This window comes from Fistularia commersonii, chromosome 1, assembly GCF_037954325.1.
Source record: "Fistularia commersonii isolate RoL2024-O1a breed Wild chromosome 1, RoL_Fcom_v1.0, whole genome shotgun sequence".
NCBI classification, from domain to species: domain Eukaryota; kingdom Metazoa; phylum Chordata; class Actinopteri; order Syngnathiformes; family Fistulariidae; genus Fistularia; species Fistularia commersonii.
In genome coordinates, this window is record NC_141284.1 from 26664889 (window position 1) to 26690608 (window position 25720).

General features: G+C 42.7%; 1 protein-coding gene across 2 annotated transcripts; it reads right to left on the reverse strand.

The window, feature by feature from the left end:
* Positions 1 to 763: 763 nt before the first annotated feature.
* On the reverse strand, positions 764 to 24599 carry tulp4b (TUB like protein 4b). 2 transcript variants are annotated; one of them, XM_086157419.1, is made up of 16 exons: positions 24443 to 24599; positions 23711 to 23947; positions 19423 to 19692; positions 18393 to 18521; positions 18100 to 18261; positions 16771 to 16951; positions 16580 to 16687; positions 16345 to 16511; positions 13382 to 13606; positions 13052 to 13286; positions 7084 to 7207; positions 6825 to 6969; positions 5783 to 5876; positions 5553 to 5696; positions 1132 to 4493; positions 764 to 1029 (listed from the first exon to the last, which is right to left on the reverse strand). In XM_086157419.1, the coding sequence occupies exons 2-16, from the start codon at positions 23726 to 23728 to the stop codon at positions 913 to 915; spliced, it is 5481 nt and encodes a 1826-aa protein (XP_086013545.1). In that variant the 5' UTR covers positions 23729 to 23947; positions 24443 to 24599; the 3' UTR covers positions 764 to 912. The 2 variants fall into 2 exon arrangements, with proteins under 2 accessions (XP_086013545.1, XP_086013554.1); XM_086157428.1 differs by lacking the exon at positions 24443 to 24599 and having other exon boundaries at positions 19423 to 19636; positions 23711 to 23809.
* Positions 24600 to 25720: the final 1121 nt, after the last annotated feature.

The following is a 25720-nucleotide window of genomic DNA, read 5'->3' on the forward strand; positions in this document are numbered from 1 at the left end:
TATACCATCACCGACAATATAAGACACGTTAGAGGGGAAAATGGAGAGAAATATAGATATAAGCATTAAAAACATGTCGCCCGTCAGTAACTGACGGAAAAAACGGTGTGCAAATAACTGTGTGGCTTAAAGAGAAATATATACTATGTTGCACCACTTCATAGAAGTAAGATGGGTGGAAAATATACAAACTACAATAGAGCAATATAATCCTCAGGTGTATTCTGCATTTTTAGCATAATATGGAGAAGAATAAAAAAAAAAAAAAAAAAAAAAGATACAGTCAATTCAAATCGAAATCGCTCCTTATACAGCATTTGCGATAATGACACCAAAAACGTGTAAGAAGAAATTTTAGAAATTCACCGTCCTATAATTTATATACGGGATGTTACTCTGAAATATATGCCACTTTGCTCAAATATGCTTGCTGTGTATATTTTTGTATACATGACTATATAAAAAAAAAAACTGAAATAGCTTAGCTTTCAAACATTTTCTCATACTTCTTTGTCTTTGGCACTGTAGGTTCTATGTAACCTCCGTAAAAATTGATTTCAGCGTGTATTACTTTTTATTTAACCGGGAAAGGCCGCCTCTATTTTGTTACTTTAATCAACAGAATTTGAAAATAACAACAAAACAAGTCAAAGTACATTCAACATGAACTCATAATAATGAATTAAATACGATAGTTCCATCAACTTTCACTTAAACAGACTTTGCCTTCGGGATACTGAATGTGAGTTTTCTGCAAGTGCATGATAAACTTGTATATTCATTTCCTCCTTAAAAAGAGAACCACAACATCACACACATTTTCGCTGGTAAAATCCCACGATGTGAAGGAGCGACCAGCCTTTTTTTTTTTTTTTTTCCGATTAGGATACGACGTCGGTACAAAGAAACTCCTCACTTAAGCCTCTGGGTCACGTTGGCCAAGGCGACAGCGAATGCCTGCACTGCTGAAAAAGGATACTGGAAATCCAAAATATAAGCATTCCCGTCTATTCGCCCAAACTGCATCACCTTGAATGGAGAAAAAAAGAGATAAGGCAATGAGTGAAAAAAAAATCGCGTTTTCGCTCACATTTAGATCGGTCGACGTTTCAACCGAAAAATCCCGCTTACCTGTCTGCCGTCCAGCTCAATCTGAAAATTCTTGGCCGACTCCTGGGTGACTCTTCCTCCGAAGTCCAGCTGGTAAACCTGGGTGGCTTCGTTCCATAACGGCTGTTTGTTGGCCATCACGTATACGAACCCTTGACTCCCCAGACTGCGATCCTCTCTTTCGTTGGCCTTGCGGCACTTGATTTCCTCCAGTTCGCTCGCCATACGAAGGCTACGCTTGTTCTTCCAGCTCTTCTTGCTGCTTTGATTCTGATTCATGAGCTCATCGCCGCTGATGAAGAGCTCCGGCTCGCTCTCTGAGCTGTCCTGGAACTCGTTCGTGGTCCTGCTCATCTTCTTCGTCTTGGTGAGCTGTTCTCTCTGCCCCTTGGGCTTCTTCTTCTCTCTGCTGCCCAGACGTGGGCTGGAAATGAGGGTGTTGAAATCAGACAGCGTGCGACCCTCCTTCCTGGATTTGCCCTCCGAGACGGTGGCCTCCTCGGCTCGGCTGTCCAGTCTCTTGCGACTCTTTTTGTTAAACCGGTCCGACTCCTGTGGCACCGGGCTGTCGTTGAGGGATGACGCTTCGGGAAAACTGGCGGCGGACTCCGCCAGATCCTCCGTCGCGCTTTTGGAGGGTATGAGCTCGGTGGGCGGGGGGGGAGGAGGGAGAGGCGGCGGCGGCGGCGGCGCAGTCGGAGGCGGTGGAGAAAGAATGGGCTTCTCTAAAATCTGATGAGTTTTAGTGGGGAGGGGAGGCGCCGGGGGGTCTTGCATGGGAGGCGGGCACGGGTAAGGGTTCCAGGGGTGGAGGTTGACCGGGTGCAGCTGAAGTCCGGCGCAGGAGCTGGCGCCAGGATACATAGGAGGGAGGGGACAGCAAGCGAGGTTGGCCAGATTGGTTGAGTAGCCTGTGGACAAAACCAAATTCGTGTCCTGCTGAGCGTAAGGGATGGGAGCCACCATGTCATTGGGGGAGCACTGCGGCGGAGGGTTCTGTAAGGTCTGAAGCGGAGGTCCGCCGTGACCCACCCCTGGAGGAAACGGCGAGAGGGATATCTGGTAACCTGATGGGAAAGTGAGAGTGTTCGTGCTGGGGCTCGCCGGGGGTTTGGTGGTGAGGACGAAAGGAAGCCGGGTCACGTCCAAGTGCGGAGCTTGACCGATGATGAGGGAAGGTGGCTTGTGAGGACCCGGCGGAGGCGCCAACATGGTTTGCTCCGGCGTGAGCCAGAACTCCTCTGTGGTGGAGGCGTCCCACTGGTAAGGTGGGGGGCGTTTAACCGTCAGGCTGACGTCGCCGAGAGTCAGCTGGCGCACTGATTTTTCTAGATGACACTGCTGATTCAAAGTCTCGTCTTCAGTAAAGGCAGAGTTAACGTACACCGTCCTATCGCGGCCGTTGTCCATGGCGCCCAGGAGGTTGTAGGACGACTGTGAGGCCAGAGGGGAGGCGCTTTTCGAGTGCACGATAATAGTACTATGATGCGCTCCTTTCCCCGGCGGGAAGTCCTGCCTCACCACCGTTCCACCCGCGATGCCGCTGCTCGTCGTCCCCCCGCCGCTGACGCTGACACTGGTGCTGCTGCTGTTGCTGCTGCACTGTGTACAAGTGTACAACGCGGTAGGCAGCCTCTGCTGGTAGCCCAGCGCCATTGCACTACTCATTTTAGCCTTTGTGGGAAGGGTTCTTGAGCTCTCCATCATCTGCGGCACTTTGAGTCCCACATCTCGGCGGTCGCGCCGTAGAGTAGCGTGAATCAGACTGCTATCGATTCTCTGCGGGGGAGGAAGCGTAGCGGTGACTTGATTGGCCGGATCGGGGTAAGGAGGCGGGTCCCCGCTGGGTATCGAATATCGAGGAACGGAAAGGCGGCTCAGTGTCGCCGAGCTGTACGGAAGTTGAATTTTTTTACTATCGGAAGAGGTGACCTTGAGAGTGGCCGAACCCCCGATGCCGTGGACGGAGTACGCGTTTTGATTGCGAATGAGGCGCCTGCGTGGCCGACAGACCTCCTCTACATTTCCGCTGCTGTCAAAGGTCGTGATCCTTTCGTACCCGAGGGGCGTCGGGTACTGTAAGGTCACGGGGTGAAGCAGGAACTCATCCTTCTTCAGGCAGGGGTCCGGTGCCAGGACGCTCGGGTTGTCGCAGTTCGTGACAAGCGTTTGAGGCGCGGCGGACGCCGTCGCCGCAGCGGCGGCGGCGGCGGCCGCTGCTGACACTACAGTGCCGGGGTACGGAGGAGGAGGATTCACCTTCCTCATCTGAATCTCCACGGATGCATCTCTGTCGCTGAAAGACGGAGGTAAAGTCCTGGGCAGACTCGGCTTCAGGAGGTGTCCGTGTTCTCTGTCCAGTCCGGGCTCGGTGGTCGGCGGAGGAATCTGAGGCAGGAGATGGAGCTGTTGCAAGGAAATGGTCGGGTAGCCGGTCGGAGGAGGCGGCAGCGACATCTGCATCTTCAGCTGCTGCTGCATTTGTTGGTGCTGCCTCTGCATCTGTTGATGCTGCTGCTGGATCTGCTGATGCTGCTGCTGCAACTGCTGCTGCTGCTGCCTCATCTCCAGTATCTGCTGTCGGATTTGCTGCTGCTGCTGTTGCATCTGCTGCTGCTGCTGCTGCATCTGCTCGTGCTGCAGCTGCATCTGCTGCTGTTGCTGCTGCAGCTGCTGCTGCTGCTGCAGCTGTTGACTCGTCACCTGAGGCCCGCTTTGCTGCATTTGTTGGTGCTGCTGGACCTGGTGCTGCTGATGCTGCTGCTGCTGCTGATGCAGCTGCTGCTGTTGGTGATGCAGCTGCTGGAGCTGCTGATGCTGCTGTTGTATTTGCTGCTGTATTTGCTGTTGTTGCTGCTGCGACTGCTGATGATGCTGCGGTTGAGGAAGCTGCTGCTGTTGCTGTTGTTGTTGTTGCTGATGGAGGTGGACTTTCTGCGGCTGCTGCGTCTGAAGCTGCTGCGACTGCTTCGACTGCTGACGAGGCTGCTGTGAGTGAGACCTCTGCGGGTGAGGCTGTGGCGGAAGGTGGTGAGGCGGAGGCGGCGGAGGAAGCGTCCCGGGCAGTAGAGGACCCACCTCCAGACCGTTGAAGATCACCTGACCCGGGCTCGAGTATCTGGCCGGGACGGGGTACGGTGCGGCGACGGTGTCCGGCCCGTGATCTGAAACGGGAACCGAAGCTGCCGCCGCCGCCGCCGCCGCCGCGGTCGCCGTCGGATTGGTGAGGACGTCAAGCTGAATGTTCTGATTGGCCAGGAGAGACTGAACCAAGCCGATGCTCTGAGTCGGGGACATGGCCTGAGCCGGGCTGTGGATGGGAGCGATGGGAATGTTGACCGTACAGGGGGGATTGTCTCCCGCCACTCCGGACGACCCTAGAACTTTACCAGAGCACAGAGGAGAGCGTTAAACAGTATTTGCACCAAAGAATGATTGTTATAGCTGCAGAAAACTCCAATATCCGTTTACCAGATTATGAATTCAATCATGTTTCGTTGAATCACGTTATCAAAAACCATCATTTGGAATTGAGCAATATTGCAAACTTTGCAATGTTGCAAAGTTGCAGCTACCAGTAGCTGCCAGGATCAAGCACAAGGCCCTGACCCCGGCATTCAAAACCACCTCAGGAACAGGTCCAGCATATCTGACCGAAATGATAAGACCTTATGTTCCCGGCAGAGAGCTGCGTTCCGCTAATTCAAACCTATTAGCAGTACCTTCTGCTCGCTCTAAGCGATCTCAGGCAAAACTGTTCCCAGTTCTACTACCTCAGTGGTGGAACAAACTCCCGGAAGCAACAAGACTAGCATCATCTCTCTCAACCTTCAAGAAACAGGTAAAAACGTTTCTCTTTCAAGACTTTTTACTGCGCTGATGCCCCAGATCAGGTCGGCAGCAAGTTAGGCTATGCAGTGTGTGTGTGTGTACGTTTGTGTGTCTCTGTCCATTAATAAAAAAAATGAAAAAATTTAAAAAAAACCCTCACTAACCCAAGCCTACTGTTCTGTATATTTCCTGTGCATCGTGTATTTGCAAGTGTATTTGCAGTCCCTATGTACTCTATTGTAAGTCGCTTTGGATAAAAGCGTCTGCCAAATGCAATGTAATGTAATGTAATGCAAGATGTTAAGTATCGGTTGATCGGCACAACTTCAATTAAATTACATTTTGAAACACCGTAACACTTTGATATTAAACAAAAGGCAATAATTGTAAAAAGACAGGACAGTCTCATTTGGTATTAAGTGAAATGCTGGTGTCAAAAACAAATATATATGTCAGATAAAGTAGCCGCATGACCGCTCTGCCAGTCATTTTTACTGACAAACATTCAGACTCCGTGCGACATTTAACCTCGTGTAAATTAAAACCAAGCTGTATCTTTTTTTCATTCAATCCTTAAGAATCAAAACTACTGTTCTTTTCTTCCATCACACCTGGTAAGTCATCTTCATCCTCGCTGAAGACATTGGGGTTGAACACCGGCAAGCTCATGAAGTCGTGTGAAATCTTCCGGACCTCTGGGAGGTAGATTGTCATCTGCCTTGGTTGCAAATGAAGCAAGCTGGTCTTATAGATGACTGGGGGGAAAAAAAAAAAGAAGAAAATATATTGCGGCTGTTTATCTGAATTGGCAGTGAAGTGTGTGTGTGTTTGTGATATTCACCTGCGCCAAGATTAGCGGGAAGGAAAGATGCGAGTCCGACAATTTTGAATTTTGTTCCCCAAATGTTAGAAGTGACCTGAGCGAGATAATTGTGCTGTGGAGTCGAAAAAAAAAGACAAAAAACAGAAATAAAGTTAGGAAACGTTGGGAAAAATAGGGATGTTCAGACCGCTGTTTTATCACAAAATAATACTGCTGTATCACAGAGAAAAAAGACAAGACTTCAGCTAGTACCTCCCATATATACAGGACTGTCTCAGAAAATTAGAATATTGCAATAAAGTTCTTTCTGCAATGCAATTACAAAAACAAAGATTTCATACATTCTGGATTCATTACAAATCAACTAAAACATAGCAAGCCTTTTATTATTTTAATATTGCTGATTACGGCTTACATCTTAAGAAAACTCAAAAATCCTATCTCAAATTATAAGAATATCATGTTTTTTTTTTTTTTATTGCATTACAGAATATAAATAACTTTATCACAATATTCTAATTTTCTGAGATGGTCCTGTTTTTTTGGGAGGTACTAGCTGAAGTCTTGTCTTTTTCTCTGTGATACAGCAGTATTATTTTTGTGGTAAAACAGTGGTCATTACATCCCTAATTAAAAAAAAAAAAAAAAAATCATGACATATATATTAGAATATTAGAATATCATGATTTTTTTTTTTTTTAATTAGGGATGTACATACATAGATTTAAAAAAAAAAAATCATGATTTATATATTATAATATTAGAATACCATGAATTTTAAATCAAATCCCAGATGATGGAATGCAATATACAGGACCGTCTCAGAAAATTAGAATATTGTGATAAAGTTATTTATCTTCTGTAATGCAATAAAAAAAAAAAAAAATCATGATATTCTAATAAATTTGAGACAGGATTTTTCAGTTATCTTAAGGCATTATCAGCAATATTCTGACGCTGGAAAATCTACATTCCTAGAAAAAAGGCTTTCTTATAATTAAAGTTTTTTTCTCAATAATCATAACAATGATTAAAATAGCTGCATAGTAAGACATCACACCTCTGTGATTCCATCCATAGAAAACTCCCGACGTGTCAGACTCGGCGATCGAACCGGAGGTTTCTTTGAGGGCAACCGTGGTGAACGCTGGCCTTCCTGATTAGCTCTTGAAAGCTTGGGCGATTTTCTCGATTCCATGTTCAGTCTTTGAAAAACACAGACGTAACGGTGAATTATCTTTCAATAGAAAAAGATGTGAAGATGTGACTTTATCCTAAAAAAAAACTAAGATATTTAATCAAAAATAACTCGAGGTGACCTGTTTCCTCGCGATAACTTCGGCGATTTCTTCCCGACCCACTCATCGCTTAGCTCAATGTCGCTGGAGTCGGAGCAGTTACAGCTGTCGGTGTATGAGATCATCGGATTCACACACACCTCCTCTGCAAGAAGAAGACGAAAAATGTAAAATGAGGTTTTTGTAGAGGGATAATAATGATCCACCATTGGCTCAATAGGGTTATTTGTGAAACCGCGGGCTAAATCGGAGTCTTTGCGCAACTACCGTTGGAGCTCTGGCGGATTGGTTAATGGACTCTGTCACTGTTTATAACCTTCACGTACAGAATTTCGAGGCACATCCAGGTTGTCGAGGGGATCCGGTTTGGAAACAGGTGGAGAGCCTCCTCCGGGTCGCGGATGAGGTCCGGGTATCTCGTGGTCTAGTTCACCAGTGAGGTAAGGATGGAGCTGGAGATGGACGGACGGATTTGCACAACGTCTGCGGTGATGCCGACTCTGCATCGGTCAATTTACCCGTCGATCTACGTTCTCGCCCTCACATACAGTCACAAGCTGTGGGTAGTCGTGGATCCGAGCAGCTACAGTTAATTTTCTCCACAGGGTATCTGGAGTTTGGGCATCCTGGTGGGGCTCAGAGTAGAATAGCTGTTCCTCTGCCTTGAAAGGAGCCAGATGAGGTGGCTCGGATATCTGATCAGGCCCTGTCTAATCAGGAGGAAGTCCCAGGACACGCTGGAGAGACTATGTGCCTCGGCGGGCCTTGGAACACCTTGGGGTTCCCCTCGAAGAGCTGCACCAAGTGAGGTAGAGGGAAGTCCAGGCCTTTCTGCTGCAACTGCTGCCCCTGCAACCCCACTCCGGATAAGCTGAAGAAGATGGATGGATGGCTGTCCTGCTATAAATATGATTTTCACCTTCTATGTTTCCTTTTGGCTTTTCCCCTTCGGGTGTCACCGCAACAACTTCTGCAACTTCTTCTCTTCATGTCTTCTTTCACTCCATCCAACCTCAAAGGCTCTTGCCAACCTCAGCATCCTTCTACCAATGGATTTGCTTTCTCTCCTTTGCACATGTCCAAATCCTCTCAAATTTTATCTACAAAACATCTCCTCATGCTATCCATCTTCTTCACTCCCAAAGAGAAAGACAACATTTTCATCTCTGCAACCTCCAGTTCTGCCTCCTGGCTTTTCCGCAATACAACTATGTCACCGCTGTCTTGTACTTGATTATTTTAGATACACTTTTCCCACACATTTCTCCACATGATCCAACTTGTTTCACCTATTATCCACCCTGCGCTGCTTTGGATTCTCTTATTAATTAGATAAGTTCAATTTTCTTTTAATATGAACTAAACACAAGAGGCCACCAATGACAACTGCTATGGGGAAATTATTTACTGCTAAATTGATTGTGTTTCTTATTCGAATATCCTTTCATGACGTATGGAGCGGACAATTATTTGCTGATGGACTGCTGAGTTGTTTGTGTTTCTTAAGCGCATATCTGTGTAAGATATGACATACGAAGAAGAAACTGCAGAAAGATTTGAAAAAGTCTTGTATCCGGCTGCATGCAGGATAATGTCACTGCCCCCTGACTGTCGAAACCGGTGGGATTTGGCTGCAGACTTCCTAAAGAACTCTGTCGTATGCTTTTCCCTTCTTGCATGCAAAATAAAAGCAACATTGCGCTATTTCTTGGGTGTCCTGACTCTTCTGTTGTTTAAGAATCTCTTGGCCTGGGGAAATTTCCGGGACAAACCTGGCGTCACGAACAGTGGACCAGTGACAGAAAGACTGGGCGTCCTGGACATGACGTCCATCCTCAGGCTGCACCCCTGCAGGAGTCGGACCCCAATACCAAATTATAAATATGGGAACAGCCTTGCTGAACACGTCCAGCGGTCCGTAGCGAAGACCTGAGGGAAAAAGGTCTGGGACCTTCTGAGACGTCCAAGTTGTAAATCAGTTAGTGACGGTCAGGGACTGAAGACAAAGTAGACCAGTGACGACATGGACGGCGGGATGCGCGAGTGGAAACGGCTGAAAAATCAAGGTGTCGGGTTAATAATGAATTTTTGGAATGGTAGATGTGGATTCCCGGAAAACGGGTCATTTAGTACAAACCAGATAAAGATGTTGGAAGAGAAGGTGAAAGAGAAACCGTCTTCCGAGCTACCAATGTCCAAGTAAGCGATCGTGACGGTCCCATCCCGGTGCACCGAAGTCGGACCCAAGGGGACAGAGATGCAGCTATTTAGCATCTACTGTCACGGACCACCTCCGGAGCAAAGGAACTGCAATCAGTCTGTCGTGAATTTCTGCCCACAGTTGCAGAGATTCTGAGCGTAACGGCTAAGATGTTGAGACCAACGGACATCGTCAAGGTTCGAGATCCATTGCCGGTCCAAAAGACATCGGCACGATATCCCGATTGGAACCGCAAAGACAATAACGACTATCGTCGAGAGAAGACGGCCTTCCCAACTCGCGTTAATATGGCTGCCGTTTATGCATGGAAACAGAAGTCTGATGAGTCAGTGGATTAATAAATGACCCGGCTGCTAAAGGCGTTCAAGGAAAACAGCGGTCTGGAGGATCCAGACTTTGAACACCCGCTACCATCCATTATGGCACGCCTGCTGTGCAGGAAGGGATTCTTGTCGGACATTGCAACCCAGGTGCGTCAACAATCTGTCGGTTATCAGGAGGTGTGCCGCTGGAGCGAGCTGTTAAGATATGGCCGGCACGCACAACAACAGCTAGATAACAAGAGTGCGAAGGAGGAGAGTAGATGAACAAAGGAGCTGCACCTCGCACTCCTCACCATGAGGAAAATGGCGGGGGGAGCGGCGAGATACGGAAATTCCAGCGATCGAAATGACGACCATGGACACGGACTCACCGGCCACAGAAGTGGCCAAAGCAGAGGAGGAGGAGGATACGGCCGTGGGAGACCAAGGAGTGTGTTGGACCCTTATATGTGCTTCCACTGTGGCAGAAAAGTACACTTGGCCAGAAGCTGCCGACGTGGTGAAGGAGGCATGGAGGAATCCTAAGAGCACCGACAAATCAATCCGACCCAAGCAGGCAGACCTCAACCAGATTGAGAAAGCGTAACCGCGGAAGACAAAAACTTCATTGAAAGGCACATACACACCCATGTCGGCGCAATCTTATTTAGACATGCCCACCCTTACGGTATAAGTACATGGGAAACAAATTACATTTTTGGTTGATTCAGGGGTAGCCAGTCCAGTAATAAGGGCTGGGGAACTACCGTTGGTAGCGCAAAGCGGCAGATCTATATATTCTAGAGCAGTGACGTGCAGTCAGTAGAGGCAGGGGGAGGCCGAGCCTCACCTGTCATCGTGGAAAGAAAAAAATGCAAAATGAAAAAAAAAAAATTTTTTAGGTTTTTTTTTTTTTTTTTTCAAAATTGCTGAAAAAAAAGTCACATTTACCGTTCAAAATATGATTTGTTATTGATTTGTAGCCCAACACAAGACCAAAGCGAACGAGACAACCGGCAAATTCGGCATGTGAATCCAATCAGGAGACGAACGCGCTCCAGTATAATTTGTCATATCGTTGCAATTTCTAACTGGTTAAAGCTCGATAAGACGGGTAGCCACAAAAATGAATGAATGTCGTGCAGATTGTTGTTGAACGAATGAACAAAAGGGGGAAGTGTCAAAATGATTTACTGATGGACTGCTGAATTGTTTGCGTGTCTCACGTGAATATCTATACAAGATATCATGATGTGTGGCATATTTGCGAAGAAGAAACTGTTTTGAAAATAGCTTGTACCCAGCTGCATGCAAGATAATGTCACTGCGCCCTGATTGACGAAGGGAGGAGGTGGCGAGGGGGGACTAGAGACTTGGGAAGAAGTCAACTCCCTAGATGGAGGAAAGAATGTGATCGGCTGAAGAAGAACGCCCTCCTGGACACCTGACTCCGAAGACCTCCGAGGACAATAAACGAGTGACCTAAGACTTCCTAAAGAACTCCGTATTATGCTTTTCCCCACTTGCATGCAAGATAAAACCAGCGTTGCGCTATTTCTTGGGTGTCTCGACTCTTCCGTTGTTGAACAATCTCTCGGCCGAGCAAATTTAGGAGATACTTGTGAATTCTCAGTCGAAACCAGCTCACTGCTAGCTCTATGTTTAGATTTAGACAGCCAGTTTGGTGCAAAAGCTTCAATTGAAAAGTATCCCTACAGCTTAGATGGTTCTATTTTGACAAAAATTAATGCATTACACAAAACCTAGAAAAAAAATCAAGTTCTGAATAATAATAATGCACCCTGTTTTGTTCAGTTCTTGTTGCAGTGATCATTTTCCACAGGAGTGACTGAAAACCAAAAGCTGAGTGGCTAATAACTCCTAGCTGATAGTTAATAGGGTTAGAAAAATACCAAATAAATATTCAAATAACAGACTTCCTGCTCTCCATATAATTTTGCTAAAGGTTCACACCGCATTAGAAATTCCCTCTGGGGAAAAAAAAAACACAACGCTGTCGAAAAAAATCCAGTATTTGATAACATTAGATCACACCGCAATGCCCACTTCAAGCACAAATTAGTTACTATAAAACAAAGATTGCACCTAAACCGTACAGAAACTTGAAACTGTCTGGTTTTAATGAGTTTAAAACATGTATTTGTGAAATATGCAATCAGACACAAGAATTTGTTAGCTGTTCAGTGCTAGCAAACCTCATCTTTAGTGCTAGCAAGCATTGTCTTCATCGCTAGGAAGCGTCCTCAATGCTAACCGCAAACACTCAGAAATGAAACAGCTGGTTTATAATCCTGTCTTTGCCTCCAGAATTGAAACTGCTTACTTCCTACAGATTTAAAAGCTTCTGAAATATATTTTTTTGTTCCAGAAGTTGGCGTTATCTAACGCAGTTATGTAACAGTGATAGGAAGTATCATAAGTGCCCAGATGCCGGAAGCTTCTGCAGCCTCTACTCAGTTCTGCTACCAGAATTGCTTATTTTTGAGTGGGATATGATTTAAAATAAGGCCGTGGCTGAAGACTGAAAAATACAACACTGCTTCTAAGAATGAGTGTTGTGAAACAAATTGTTGGCGCATTACAATTGAAGACTTCAATTTAAATTTGATTTGATACTGTGAACAATGAATATGGTGTTTATTCTGAAAGCACAATGAATAAAACCTGTCTCTTCCTTACTTGTATACAATAATACAGTGGACACTCACAATTTTGCTGTTCGGCTTTCACGCCCTCGCTACTTCGCGGATTTTTTTTTGTAATTCGGTTCTCGCAATTTAGAATTTTATTTAAAAATTAAATAAATTAAATGTATTATTTGAACATTTTTTTTCGGGATGAAATAGCCGTATTCTAACCCGAGAAGAGCAAAAAAAAAAAAAAAAAAATAGAGTAAAAAACTAAAGTAAAAAACTAAAATTAATTTTATGAAATAAATAAAATCAAGATTTGCTAAAAAAAAGCTCTTACCATTGTACCCACGCGAGATCTCATCACGACGCCAGGTATTTTCAATGGTGAGCACCCTATAGAATGATTCGTCAAAAATATAAAATTGGATTTCTTTCCATATAAATAATTTCTATTCACTTTACATGTGATATGATTTCTAATGTAGTCATTTGCTGTACATTTTGTGTTGTATTTCAACATTTGTTGTATGTTACAATGATCCAAAAGTGTTTGGTGTACTGTATAAGACAAGGGAAGCGTAATACAGCGGACGGTGGGTCGATAACAGTTTGCGAGAAGTTCGTAAAGGGTTGTTTGCGTCAAAATGATCGTAACTCCCTCGAAAAGTGATGGTCCGCTGTATAAGACGTTGCGGCCGAGCGGCCCAGATACCCTGGACCCACAAAGATGGAGACAGAGAAGGTCAACCTCAACATTCGCCACGACGCGAGTTCAACTTCACACCCGTATCTCGCCCGGTAGTTAAACCCACCCGCTTTGCTGTCCGTTTTCGGATCCATGATGACGAACTCCGGTCGTAGCTTACTGATGCGCCGTCCTTTCAGGATCGGCACCAAACCTCCCAGGTATTCTAGATAGAGGGTGTAGCAGGGTCCGCCCGCCTCCGGGCTGTCCTCGGCTCGCTTCATCGTGCAGTGCAGCCTCTCGTTCCCGGATGTGGGATAGCTGACAAAGTCCCGGATGTTGTTGGGGTCAGGGATCGGGGGCTGGAACAAAGACGGGAAACGGCTGTCGGTTAAAGTTTTTTCCTTCGTCGCTTTGGAAGACGTCCCCGGCTATCATTAAGTCGTGATCGATGCACCTTGATGGTGGGTATGAAGGCGGTGGTCACGTAGGAGCAGAGCAAGGAGGGCATGTTGAGCTTCCCCACGTCCTTCTCCTCCCGCAGGGCGCTGGCGATTCCTTGCTGGCAGAGCAGCTGGAGGCTGGCAACCCTGTGCTCCACCCGCACCACGTACAGCGCCGGCCCGCAAGCCAGGAAGAGCCGAGAGTCCCGGTGACCCCAACAGATGGTGGTAATGGGCCTCTGTAAAACAGTCGTTGTAAAAATATTCTTTACACGACTGCGGATTTATGATGTGTTCACCCTCTTTGCCCCTTAATTATGACCCGTTCCTTTATCTAGTGTGGTAATTGTTGAGATAAAATCACAAAAAAACCCCAATAAACATAATTTTACAATAGCTGTTACTTGAACGACGCGTCTGAAAAGCCGCTTTTGACGAGAGCATTTCAAAGAGAGGTGATAGCAACCGCGAATTGCATTCAGAAGGGAAGGAAATAGCAAAATGTGACAGTGGGAATTGTGAAAAAATAACAATTTCATGTCAGTGAAGTTCGATTATTACATAGCCTGTGATAAAGGGGATAAATCCTGTGATAAATCCTTCCTTTCTTCCCTCAGCCGCAGGGAATCTTCAATCTTTGTGGTTACTGCTAACAGTTAGACAATTCATATTTCATTATATTTCTTATTCTTCCTCCTTTCTACTATTATCTATTACTGTTGTTTTTTTACTTGAAACTCTGGCACAACAATTTCCTTCGGGATTAATAAAGTTGTTCTCATCTCTCATCATCTCATCTCATCTCATAAAGATGCTAAAAAGATGACATTTCATCACAGATTGTCTTGCATTTCATCAAGAACTATTAGCTACAATTGTAAACAACTGGTAAAACGTTACTTAATGGGAGTTCTTCTGGTTATTAGACTCATGTCAAACACAACCTTGTATTCATACGTATAGCGCAGGGGCGGGCAAACTACGGCCCGCGGGCCACATCCGGCCCGTTGGTCTATTAAATCCGGCCCGCCAAAGATCGGATCTTCTTGGATCAATGAATGTGGGAGCTCAAACAGGAGATTATTTCATTTTTGGAGCTACTTGAGAATTTTCCTGAGCTGAATGAGACGGATTGGCTTTTTGATTTAGCCTTTACCCTGGACATACTGACACGTAAATGAGCTGGACCTGAAGCTACAAGGGAAAAAACACAGTTTGTGCATGAAATGCAAGCAAACGTCAGAGCCTTCAAAACCAAGATGGATTTATCATCAAAGCAAATGTCAGAAGAGTTTGATATGTAATGTTAACAAATGCGCTTTTTTTTTTTTTTTCATTTTCTATTTGTATTGTATCTTGTGGTGACCCGGCCCGTCTTTCAAATTTTCAAAAGTCAATGCAGCCCCTGAGCAAAAAAGTTTGCCCACCCCTGGTTTAGCGGGACATATAATGTAGCTTTGCGACAGCCACGTTTTTGTGATGTATGTAGCGCGAGGAGGGTGAAGGACAAACCGGGAGAAATCCTTGACAATCCTTCCCGCCCTCTGCACGATGAGGCGGCTCATCCAGATACAACTCGGACCAGCCGGAGGTAAATCTGGGCTTCTGCTGCCTCAATACCAAACTCATTCACGTATCATGACCTAATTCTGTTATTTATAGATTTTTTTTTTCCATCTTTGTTGTTGTCACTCCATTCTCACCCTGCTGATCCAATTTTTCCCTTGTTGTTGCTGTTTTTTTTTTTCCATTCTGTTTTCTATTTTTATCCTTCCTGTTCTCCTGTTTATGTCTCGTCTATTTATAATCATATTTATTGATATTGTTATTGTTGAGCTGCTGTGGCAAACTAATTTCCCCCGTGGGGATCTATCTATCTATCTATCTATCTATCTATCTATCTATCTATCTATCTATCTATCTATCTATCTATCTATCTATCTATCTATCTATCTATCTATCTATCTATCTTCCTTCCTTCCTTCCATCCATCCATCCATCCATTCGTCTATCTATCTATCTATCTATCTATCTATCTATCTATCTATCTATCTATCTTCCTTCCTTCCTTCCTTCCTTCCTTCCTTCCATCCATCCATCCATTCGTCTATCTATCTATCTATCTATCTATCTATCTATCTATCTATCTATCTATCTATCTTCCTTCCTTCCTTCCTTCCTTCCTTCCTTCCATCCATCCATCCATCCATTCGTCTATCTATCTATCTATCTATCTATCTATCTATCTATCTATCTATCTATCTATCTATCTTCCTTCCTTCCTTCCATCCATCCATCCATCCATCCATCCATCCATCCATCCATCCATCCATCCATCCATCCTCCTTCCTTCCTTCCTTCCTTCCTTCCTTCCTTCCTTCCTTCCTCCCTCCCTCCCTCCATCCATATCTATCTATCTATCTATCTATCTATCTATCTATCTATCTATCTATCCATCCATCCATCCATCCATCCATCCATCCATCCATCCATCCATCCATCCATCCATCCATCCATCCATCTTCCTTCCTTCCTTCCTTCCTTCCTTCCTTCCTTCCTTCCATCCATCCATCCATCCATCCATCCATCCTCCTTCCTTCCTTCCTTCCTTCCTTCCTTCCTTCCATCCATCCATCCATCCATCCATCCATCCATCCATCCATCCATCCATCCATCTTCCTTCCTTCCTTCCTTCCTTCCTTCCTTCCATCCATCCATCCATCCATCCATCCATCCATCCTCCTTCCTTCCTTCCTTCCTTCCTTCCATCCATCCATCCATCCATCCATCCATCCATATCTATCTATCTATCTATCTATCTATCTATCTATCTATCTATCTATCTATCTATCTATCTATCTATCTATCCATCTATCTATCCCTCCCAGCCTGTCTCCTGGCTGGTCTGCAAGGTCTCACCGATCCGCCATTCATCCGACGAGGCGTCCCGTCCCGTGCGTGTCCTCGCGGTTCTGACCTGAGCCGGTGTTTCCAAGGTGTAGATATGTTCTCCCTGGACGTTGTAGAACTTAACCAGAGCGTTCCTCATGATGGACGCACAAGCGGAGTCGGCAGCGAGTCCGTGCCTCTCCATGCCCGCCACGGCGAGGAGGTCCCCCTGGGAGCACCACTGCGCCTCAACATCTTCCAGAGGAAGAAGATCATGTCATCAGGGTCGGCCCATTTCGGAATTATCTCCGAAACCGACTCACCTTTAAGCCCCGAGCGAATCACGGCAGGAGAAAGGTCGTCGTAGTTGTTCATTAAACTGATATCTCCTGATAGGAAGGTGACGGTCAACAAGGGTTTGACTCGCCGCACTAAAAAACAAATAAACAAATGTTACTTTTCCCCCTTGGAAACTTTCAATAAAGTCTAACCGAGCAGCGAGGAGGCGTCGAACCTAAAGGTAGAAAATTGTCGTCGGAGTCGGTGTCGCTCTCCGTGCTGTCCTCCACCAGGAAATCGGGACAGTTCCAGGACATGCTGACGATTCCGTCCGATTCGTGGAGGAGAACGTGCGCGAGCATCCGTCCGTGGCAGTCCATCACGATCACCTGGCCGTCCGCTGTGCCGAACAAAACCTGGGGCCGCCGATTAAAAGATAAAAATTGGGAGTAATGCATCAGAGGATGGTGTGATTTTTAATCTGATATTTTAAAAGAGAAAGAAATTCAAATGTATCATAGGATTCGACGAAAAGTCGAGAGCCTTGGATGAAAAAAAATTTAAATATTTGAAACGTGAGCACAAAAATATATAACTATCTACAGGGCTGTCTCGGAAAATAAGAAAATTGTGATAAAGTTCTTTATCTTCTGTAATGCAATTACAAAAAACAAAAATGTCATACATTCTGGATTCATTACAAATCAACTGAAATATTGCAAGCCTTTTATTATTTGAATATTGCTGAATATGGCTTATATCTTAAGAAAACTCAAAAACCCTATCTCAAAATATTAGAATATCATGAAAAAGTAATTTTTGTTTTTTTAATTGCATTAGAGAAGATAAAGAACTTTATCACAATATTCTAATTTTCTGAGTCAGTCCTGTATATACGGGAGGAAAGGAAAATTTTCATGATATCCTAATATTTTGAGATAGGATTTTTGAGTTTTCTTAAGGCATTATCAACAATATTAAAATAATAAAAGGCTTGCAATATTTTAGTTGATTTGTGATGAATCCAGAAGGTATGACATTTTGTTTTGTAATTGCATTACAGAAGATAAATAACTTTATCACAATATTCTAATTTTCTGAGACAACCCTGTATATGTGGGAGGTACAAGCCCAAGTCTTGTCTTTTTTCTCAGTGATACAGCAGTATTATTTTGTGATAAAACAATGGTCATTACATCCCTATTTTTCCCAATTTTTCCTAACTTTATTTCTGCTTTTTGTCTTTTTTTTTCAACTCCACAGCACAATTATCTTGCTCAGGTAGAATATCATGAAAAAGTATTTTTTGTTGTTTTTTAACAGCATTAACGGCATTTTCTGAGACAGTCCTGTATATAAAATAGATAAAATTAAATATATAAAAATAAAATATATATATATATATAAAAAAAATAAAATATATATAAAAAAATAATAAAATATATTTTAAAAAGAGGGGGGAGCTATTTTTTAAAAAAAGAATCAAAAAGCTAAAAAAAAGGCAAAATAGAGATACTTGAAGGATGCGAGAATAAAAGTATAAGCAGAATGCGTTACACCTCACCTGCTGATCGTCCGGCGTCCAAATCCCGCAGGTGATTTGACTTTCCAGGTTGATCTCGGAGGACCAGTGTCTCTGTCCGCTGACCGAGCCGACCAACACGAAGCCGTCGCGGTACGCGATGAGAGCTTGAGTTCCATCATGCGACCAAGTAAAGTCGCTCACCTTGGGGATGAAAAAACAACCCAAAACGCAGCTCTTTTATTTTCCTATTTCACATGAGCCTTTTTTTTTTTTTTTTTTTTGTCTTTCTTTTCTTTGCTTATTGCCGATCTTACAAGAAGCCTCTGGTCTACCTGGGCTCCCCTGTCGTTCACCAGCTCCACCGACCACCTTCCCTCGTATTGGATCCACACAAAAATGCCTCCTTCCATGTCACACGTGGCCAGCTTCTGAAAGGGTTCATTCCAGCGGACCAAAACAACCTAGAAGGGAAGGAGGACACTTGCTATTTTTTTTTTTTGCGCTGAGGAGCATTCGTGATTAACATTGAGCGCAGCAACAGGGCTGGAAAAGGTCGAGTGTGTATTAAATTCAGCGGTTGGAAGGGAAGCGAACGGTCAAAGTCAAACAATGTCAGCGGAGGCTAATAGCAGCAATTTTCTGCTGCAATAACAGCAAAACAGGTGCACACACACGCACACACACACAATCAGAGTGTGAAAGAGAGGTGTTTCGTAAACAAAGCAAAAGTAAAAAAACAAAATGCAGGGTGTGAAAAAGAAATTGCAATATAAATGAAATGGAAAAGTACATGAAATGTTGAAAAAGAATCAGCAAAATATATAACAATCGCAAAATAGGAAAATACTGTAAATTAACCATTATATTACGTTACATTACATTACATTTGGCAGACGCTTTTATCCAAAGCGACTTACAATAGAGGACATAGGGACTGCAAATACACTTGCAAATTACCAGACTCAATTTTTTTTGGTTAAAGTTGATAGCTTAATCTTGTTAATACCATGTACTTGAAAGCACATTTATTATTATTGTTGTTATTATTATTATTATAATTATTATTACTATTATTATTATCATTATTATAATTATTATTATGTATTTTATTTTATTTTATTTTATTTTATTTTATTTTAGTAAATGATGACAGTATATTCAATAAATTTAACTTCAGGTGTAGGGCCTCATTGTTTTCTAGATGATCTATCTATTGTAGAAAAATAGAGAAAGAGAAGACTATCTGTTGTGGAATCGCTATTTTTTTGTTTTTTTTTAAATGTATTAATTTAATAAAAAAAAATAAATTAAATTTTGAATTAAAAAAAAAAAGGTTAGTTGTAGTTGCTGCCGAGGACCCACCTCGCTGTTGTGTCCACGGAGGTTAAAGTTGATTCTCTGAGGTGTACTCCTGTCCCTCCTGCAGTGACTGGATGTAAACGTCACCCCGACGACTCCTCTCCCGTTCCCCGTCGCGAGCCAGCCCTCCTCGTAGTACCGTCTCCGGCACACCGGCTTGTCCTTCTCGCTCTTGGGAACGCGTCCTTTCCACGAGAGGCAGAGGATGTTGGAGTCGCTGCAGAGGATGGGACCATGTTCCACGGCGGCCAACATCCCTACTGAGTGACCAGGCTGCCGGGGGGGGGGGGGGGGGATAAGCAGAGGGGAAAACCGACGATCTGTATTTTAATTAAACCGAATGCGTCATTAATTTCTATCCCTGCGAGAGCGTTTATTTACTCATTGGTGCTTAAGAGCGGCGTTGTCATGGTAACTCAGCTAGGGTGAATTCCTTGCAGAACCGGCTAGAGGCATAATAGAGCGGAGCACGGTGAGGCATCGCTGTGATTTAACATCAACATTTAGCAACCGCTCTGGAGCTTTTAGGTCGTATCATGCAGCCGCTACAGCAGACAAATTAAGAATAAGAATAAGAATGAAACAATTTTATTCATCCTGAAGTAAATCGTTGTGCCAGAGTTACAAGTAAAACATAACAATAATAAATAATAGTAGAAAATTGTATAAACAGTAAAAAAAAAAAAAAAAAAGGGGGGGGGGGGGGGGTAAGAAATACAAATAAACTATAAAGTATCTAAGTAACCAGTCAAGGCTATAAAATGTCTTAAGGTCTTAAGTACCAGGTGAAGGATAAAGAGTGCACAAGAGTAGGAAAAATATTGCACATGCAGCTGTTATGAAATGAAATATTGCACAGTTATGAACATATGAATTATATAAATTATTACGATTTACATTAAGTGGGTGAGTTTTTTCTTTTTTTTTTTTTTCTAAGGTTTAAGATTCTGACGGATGTGCAAATGTAAATTTTCATACTATCTAAAGCAGGGGTATCAAACTAATTTTCACCGAGGGCCGCATCATCATAATAGTTGCCCTCAAAGGGGCAACATATAATTGTTATGTAACGGTAACAGTATAAATGTAACTAAATGTAATGTAAAATAAATGTAACTAGGCCTTCATGTTAAATAACTCTGAATTCGTTCATCAATCAAAACATTACATATGTATTTGCATTGATGTAAAAAAAAAAAAGAGTTGCTCTGTTACAAAGCTAGCTGTCACTGCTGTACTTTTATTGGATGCGGCTTTTGTGAACAAATTCTGCCGCCATTGCAGTTTGGCTTTTAATTCTTGGACAATTTGTTATTTTTCTGGAAGGCTATCATTAGCCTACTTAGCTCCGCATTTTTTGGATTGTCCTCTTTGACCACCGACGCTGCCTCATAACACAAAAGACATACCTCTTTTTCTCCTCGAAGCACAAACATGTATTAGCCTTCCCGTGTTTCTTGAAACATCCTTCCATCTGCATCAATTTTCGTCTTCCTGGACATTTAGGGATCATTTGTTTTTCCAAATTCCACTGGTTGAAAATGGCATTGATGTGGATACACTGCGATCTAATGGTGGGATGCCGTCATTTCGCAGGTAACGTGATCGGCATGAATTGTGGGAAATGTAGTTTATGGTCAATGCACACGTTTGATTTTACTTTTAACACAATCAGACCTTTTTAAGACGTTCTAACGGGCCGCAAAAAAATGAGGCGGCGGGCCACATTTGGCCCGCAGGCCTTGAGTTTGACCCATGTGATCTAAAGGCTTCTAAGCCTGAATACAACTCCATCTGTCGCTAACGCTGCCAAGCTAGGCTTCTGAGATTTAGACCCTATTCTGAAGTGGTTGAAGATGACACAAAGACACAGATAAATACATATTTATATGAATATTTCGTCCAATATCCAACAACATCACCATTGCCACTGAAATCACTGAGGTGCTGATGTAGGATTCAGACCGGAGGAAGAGACGGGGACGGTAGAAATGCAAAAAGGACATTTTTGGCAATCCAGCGAGGCACAAAGAAGGGTATGCAAGTACATCTACTGCCCACATGACCCCCACTATATCGCCTGATATCCCATAATAGGCTCCACGTATGTAGCTTAGCAACACAGCAGGACACAGCAGATTTTGTCCATTCAGGCTCTAAAATGCATCACTGCTGCCCACTTTGCTCAGCGCCTGCGCGTATATGTATAAAAACAGGTCCGGTGGATGATTTGTTTTCTTGAATAAATGAGAGTTAAAAAAAAAAAGATACTTAAAACCTCACTTCCATTTCCCGGTTTGCAAGATCGAAATATTTGAGGCGTATGCATCTTTGATAGCAGACATGACACGCACTCTTGCTTTATTTAGAAATATTTTTCATAGTGTTTGTGATCTGGAATTTTCATTTTTTTTTCCCACAAAAAAACGTCTGAATATGAACCACAGTTCACTTCTAATTGTCTGTAATCAAGTCAGTGCTCTGAACTGAAAATGAAAAGAAAACTAGATTTTATTTCTCAGGAGCCGAGTTTCTACATTTTTATTTTTTATTTTATTTTGAGTTTTATTTTGATGGCACGGGCCTCGGTGAATGTGAATGTGTCCTTACAACGGTGGTTTTGTGTCAGTGTTTGGGGAGTTGTTCCATTATTCACTGTATATGGAACGGCTCCAGGCTTTGTCTCTTGATGACATCATCGGCACAATCTGTTTTGTTTCGTTGAGATTTTTGAACCGAAAATGAGGTCTGCAGCAGAGAAAATTATTTGGATGCTTGTCCGCACCACATTTCATTGGAATATTTTCGCATTAACCTGAGTCGTTGTTCTTTGCTCCATTCGGTGCTTATTGTCTCCTGTCCAAGCTACTGAAACTATCTGCAGGATTCATGCATGAAAATATCACAGAAACATTTTGAAATAAACAATATGCCTACTCTTCTTATTTTATTTTATTTTATTTTATTTTATTTTATCTATACTAATATTTATTGATACTGTAATTGTTGTCCTGCTGTGACAAAAGAATTTCCCCTATTGGGATGATAAAGTATATCTTATCTTATCTTATCTTATCTTATCTTATCTTATCTTATCTTATCTTATCTTATCTTATCTTATCTTATCTTATCTTCTCTTATCTTATCTTAGCTTATCTTATCTTAGCTTATTTTAGCTTATTTTAGCTTATCTTTATACCCATATTTATTGATACTGTAATTGTTGCGCTGCTGTGATGAAATAATTTCTCCTATGGCAATCAATACAGTATATCTTATCTTATCTTATCTTATCTTATCTTATCTTATCTTATCTTATCTTATCTTATCTTATCTTATGTTTTAATACATTTGAAAGGAATGCATTGTATTGGATTTTATTTACTTGTGTTATTGTGTTTTTTTTAGTTAATTTAGCTGCTCTAGCAACTTTTAAAATCACAAAGTCTCGACCCATTTCTAAGTTATACCTTTGAATTATAGAGCCTCTGATGCAACGGTTGGTCAGCATTGGTCGTCTATAGAGATGCTCAATTCTTATATGAACACGAGTCATCACAAAATTGTATTTCGAAATGAAGTCCACTACAACATTACGTACAAAACCAAGGGTTTTTTCCATCTTCTCGACCGCAACGCTATGTTTTGTTACGAAGTCCACCCTTTTGCAAACACCCCATCCTGTCAAATAAACATCTGGGACATATTATGTCTTCTTTTATACATTTTGTTCGCACCAGTTCAGGCTGACTGACTTGACATCTTTAGAAATGTCGGGAGTTTGCTGACTGTCCGCTTACTGGTGGGAGATACAAGCGCACACTAATAAACCGTCTTTACACCTTGGTCATTCATAAAGAAAAAAAAACAATTCAACAAAAGTTGATTTTCCCAAACAAAAATGTTCCAAAAAATGAAATGAAAAATCAACAAAAATAAAACAGAAAAAAAAAAATAGAAAAAATATCTGAAATGCAATAAGAATAAAATTGAATGAAGAAATGTAGTAATTTATGTATAAGAAAACCCAACCGTATAGATAAAATATAAATAAATAAATCAAATATAATAAAAAATGATAATGAATAAAAAGAATAAATAAAATAAAACACCCACAAAAAAATTTAAAAAATCTGGTAATTTATGGGTCAGATATGTACCATTAAAATTTGTTTTTTGAACATTCAGCGTAAAAGTTTGAATCCTTCCAGTGTCGACAATTTTCAAATAAGCATTCGAAAAACACATGTTGTATTTGAATACGAAAAAAAAGGATGGAAAATGAACCCACCTCATAGTTCCTGGACATGTTGAGTTAAAAGTCCTCCATTGAAGGTGTCCATATTTCCATCCAGGTGATGCACTGAAGGTCAATATCCGTCCTGATCCTTGCACTTACTCTCTGGTCTCTCCGCGGTGCATCACAACGCCGACTATCACCCGGATCTCCGCCGTGAAAAGACGCCAGGCTCCTCCGGCCCATCCCATGTCTCCCTGATGTGGCTCCTCCGGGAGTTGTGCAACCTCGCTGGAAGGAGAAAGGAGGGGGGTCGGCATTATTCAACAGGCAAATCAAGGCAGGGGTGCAAAAACGGCTGCCGATGATGAAGATGGAGATGAAGATGGAGATGAAGATGAGCCGCCTTGTCATTCAATGCATCAACCTTGAATTTCAGTTTCGCTCCGTGTGTGTGCCTGTGTGTGTGTGTGTGTGTGTGTGCATCACCGACGCTGCATTGGAAATGAAGGACTTGCAGTCTCCATGGGCACCGACCCCCCCCCCCTCCCTCTCTCTCTCACACACACACACACACACACACACACACACATTTTCCATCGAATGACAGCAGGGCTGCAGAAACTCAAATATACCTCATGCAGGGAGAATTTAAAAAAAAAAAATCTGCAGCATGCATGGGCGTCTGAGGATTCCTCCACGTCCCATCTTTTTGGGCTGCAAAGATGTCCGATCGATCGAAGAATCGTTCGATCCGGATGTGATCGGCGTGGTGGTGCAACGTACCCGGCGGCGGGGCAAAGCCGGGTTCGTCACCCCGGGAGAAGCACCGCGGCTCCGGGGCTCCGAGGCTCCGCGGCTCCGCGGCTCCGAGGCTCCGAGGCTCCGAGGCTCCTCTCCGCTGGCGCACTTCGGGGTTGTGGCTTAAAAAAAAAAAAAAAAGGGTTGCCATGAAGCAGATAAGAAGGAAATAAAACGCTGAAATTTCCATCTATCTATTAAGAATAAACCCACGCATCTGATTGGTCCTTTAATTGTACTTCTGGTATTTATTTTATAATCGATAAATCTAAACACACTTTGAATGAAGGAAGGATCTGTTTGAGTTATTTCCACAACGGGGGGTTTCTTTGGAAATGGCAACTTAAAAACAAAAAGCATAACTCAAATTTTAAGACCTTGGATGAAATGATTGATTAATCTATTATCGATATTTTTCTTGTATTTTTTCCGTATTTACTATGAAACTATCACGTTGCGCCAAATTGTACAGATTCGGGGTGGAATAAATAATAATAATCCCTGTTTGCAGATGACATTTTGATCTGTGGCGAGAGCAAGATTGAGGAAAAGGTGGATTTATGATATGATTTATGATTTATGATATGATTTATGATCACAAGTATCGAATGACCGCACGGAAAGCTACAGCATGATAAACACATATACATTGTTTTTCTATCTCAATCACAAATGTTGGGGTTTATGTTGATGCTTGTTTTCTGTGTGATTTTGGGAAATTTTTGGATATGATTTTTTTTTTTTTTTAAATTTTACTCGGAATTGAGCGGGAACAGTTAATTGTAAAGCGGTCTTGGGTAACATGGTTGTTTCTAACAACAGCTAGTGCTCATTAAACGGATGTTTTACCGACTAAAACGCTATAATATAGAAATAGATGAGATTGAGATGGAGAAGGTTGATTGGCTGTGGTGACCCCTGAAGGGAAAAGAAGGAAAAAAAAAAGAAAAAAAGGTGATAATAATCCCAAAGATTTGTCATGCATCTCTTGTTTGTGCAAATTCTATGAATTTCCAATGACATTTTTTTGATATAATTCTCAAATAGATTCTTGAATCCAATGGTATTTGTCCACTGGTTTATTTAGCTCATTTTATTCCATTTTATATTCTATTTAATTGTTTTTTTTTTTTTTTTTGCTTTTTTATTTTTTAAACTGCTGATTTTTGGGCTATTTTTTTGCACACCGCACCTGTGCAGGTTCAGGCCATATCCGGCATCCCGGTTCGTTTTAGGGATTATTCTTTGATTTGTGCACAAAAA

Coding starts and splice junctions, on each gene's coding strand:
- tulp4b (XM_086157419.1), bottom strand. Junction 18,262..18,392: donor TGAACGACAGGGGAGCCCAG/GTAGACCAGAGG, acceptor TTCATCCCCAAG/GTGAGCGACTTTACTTGGTC. Junction 13,287..13,381: donor CCTTCATACCCACCATCAAG/GTGCATCGATCA, acceptor TCTTTGTTCCAG/CCCCCGATCCCTGACCCCAA.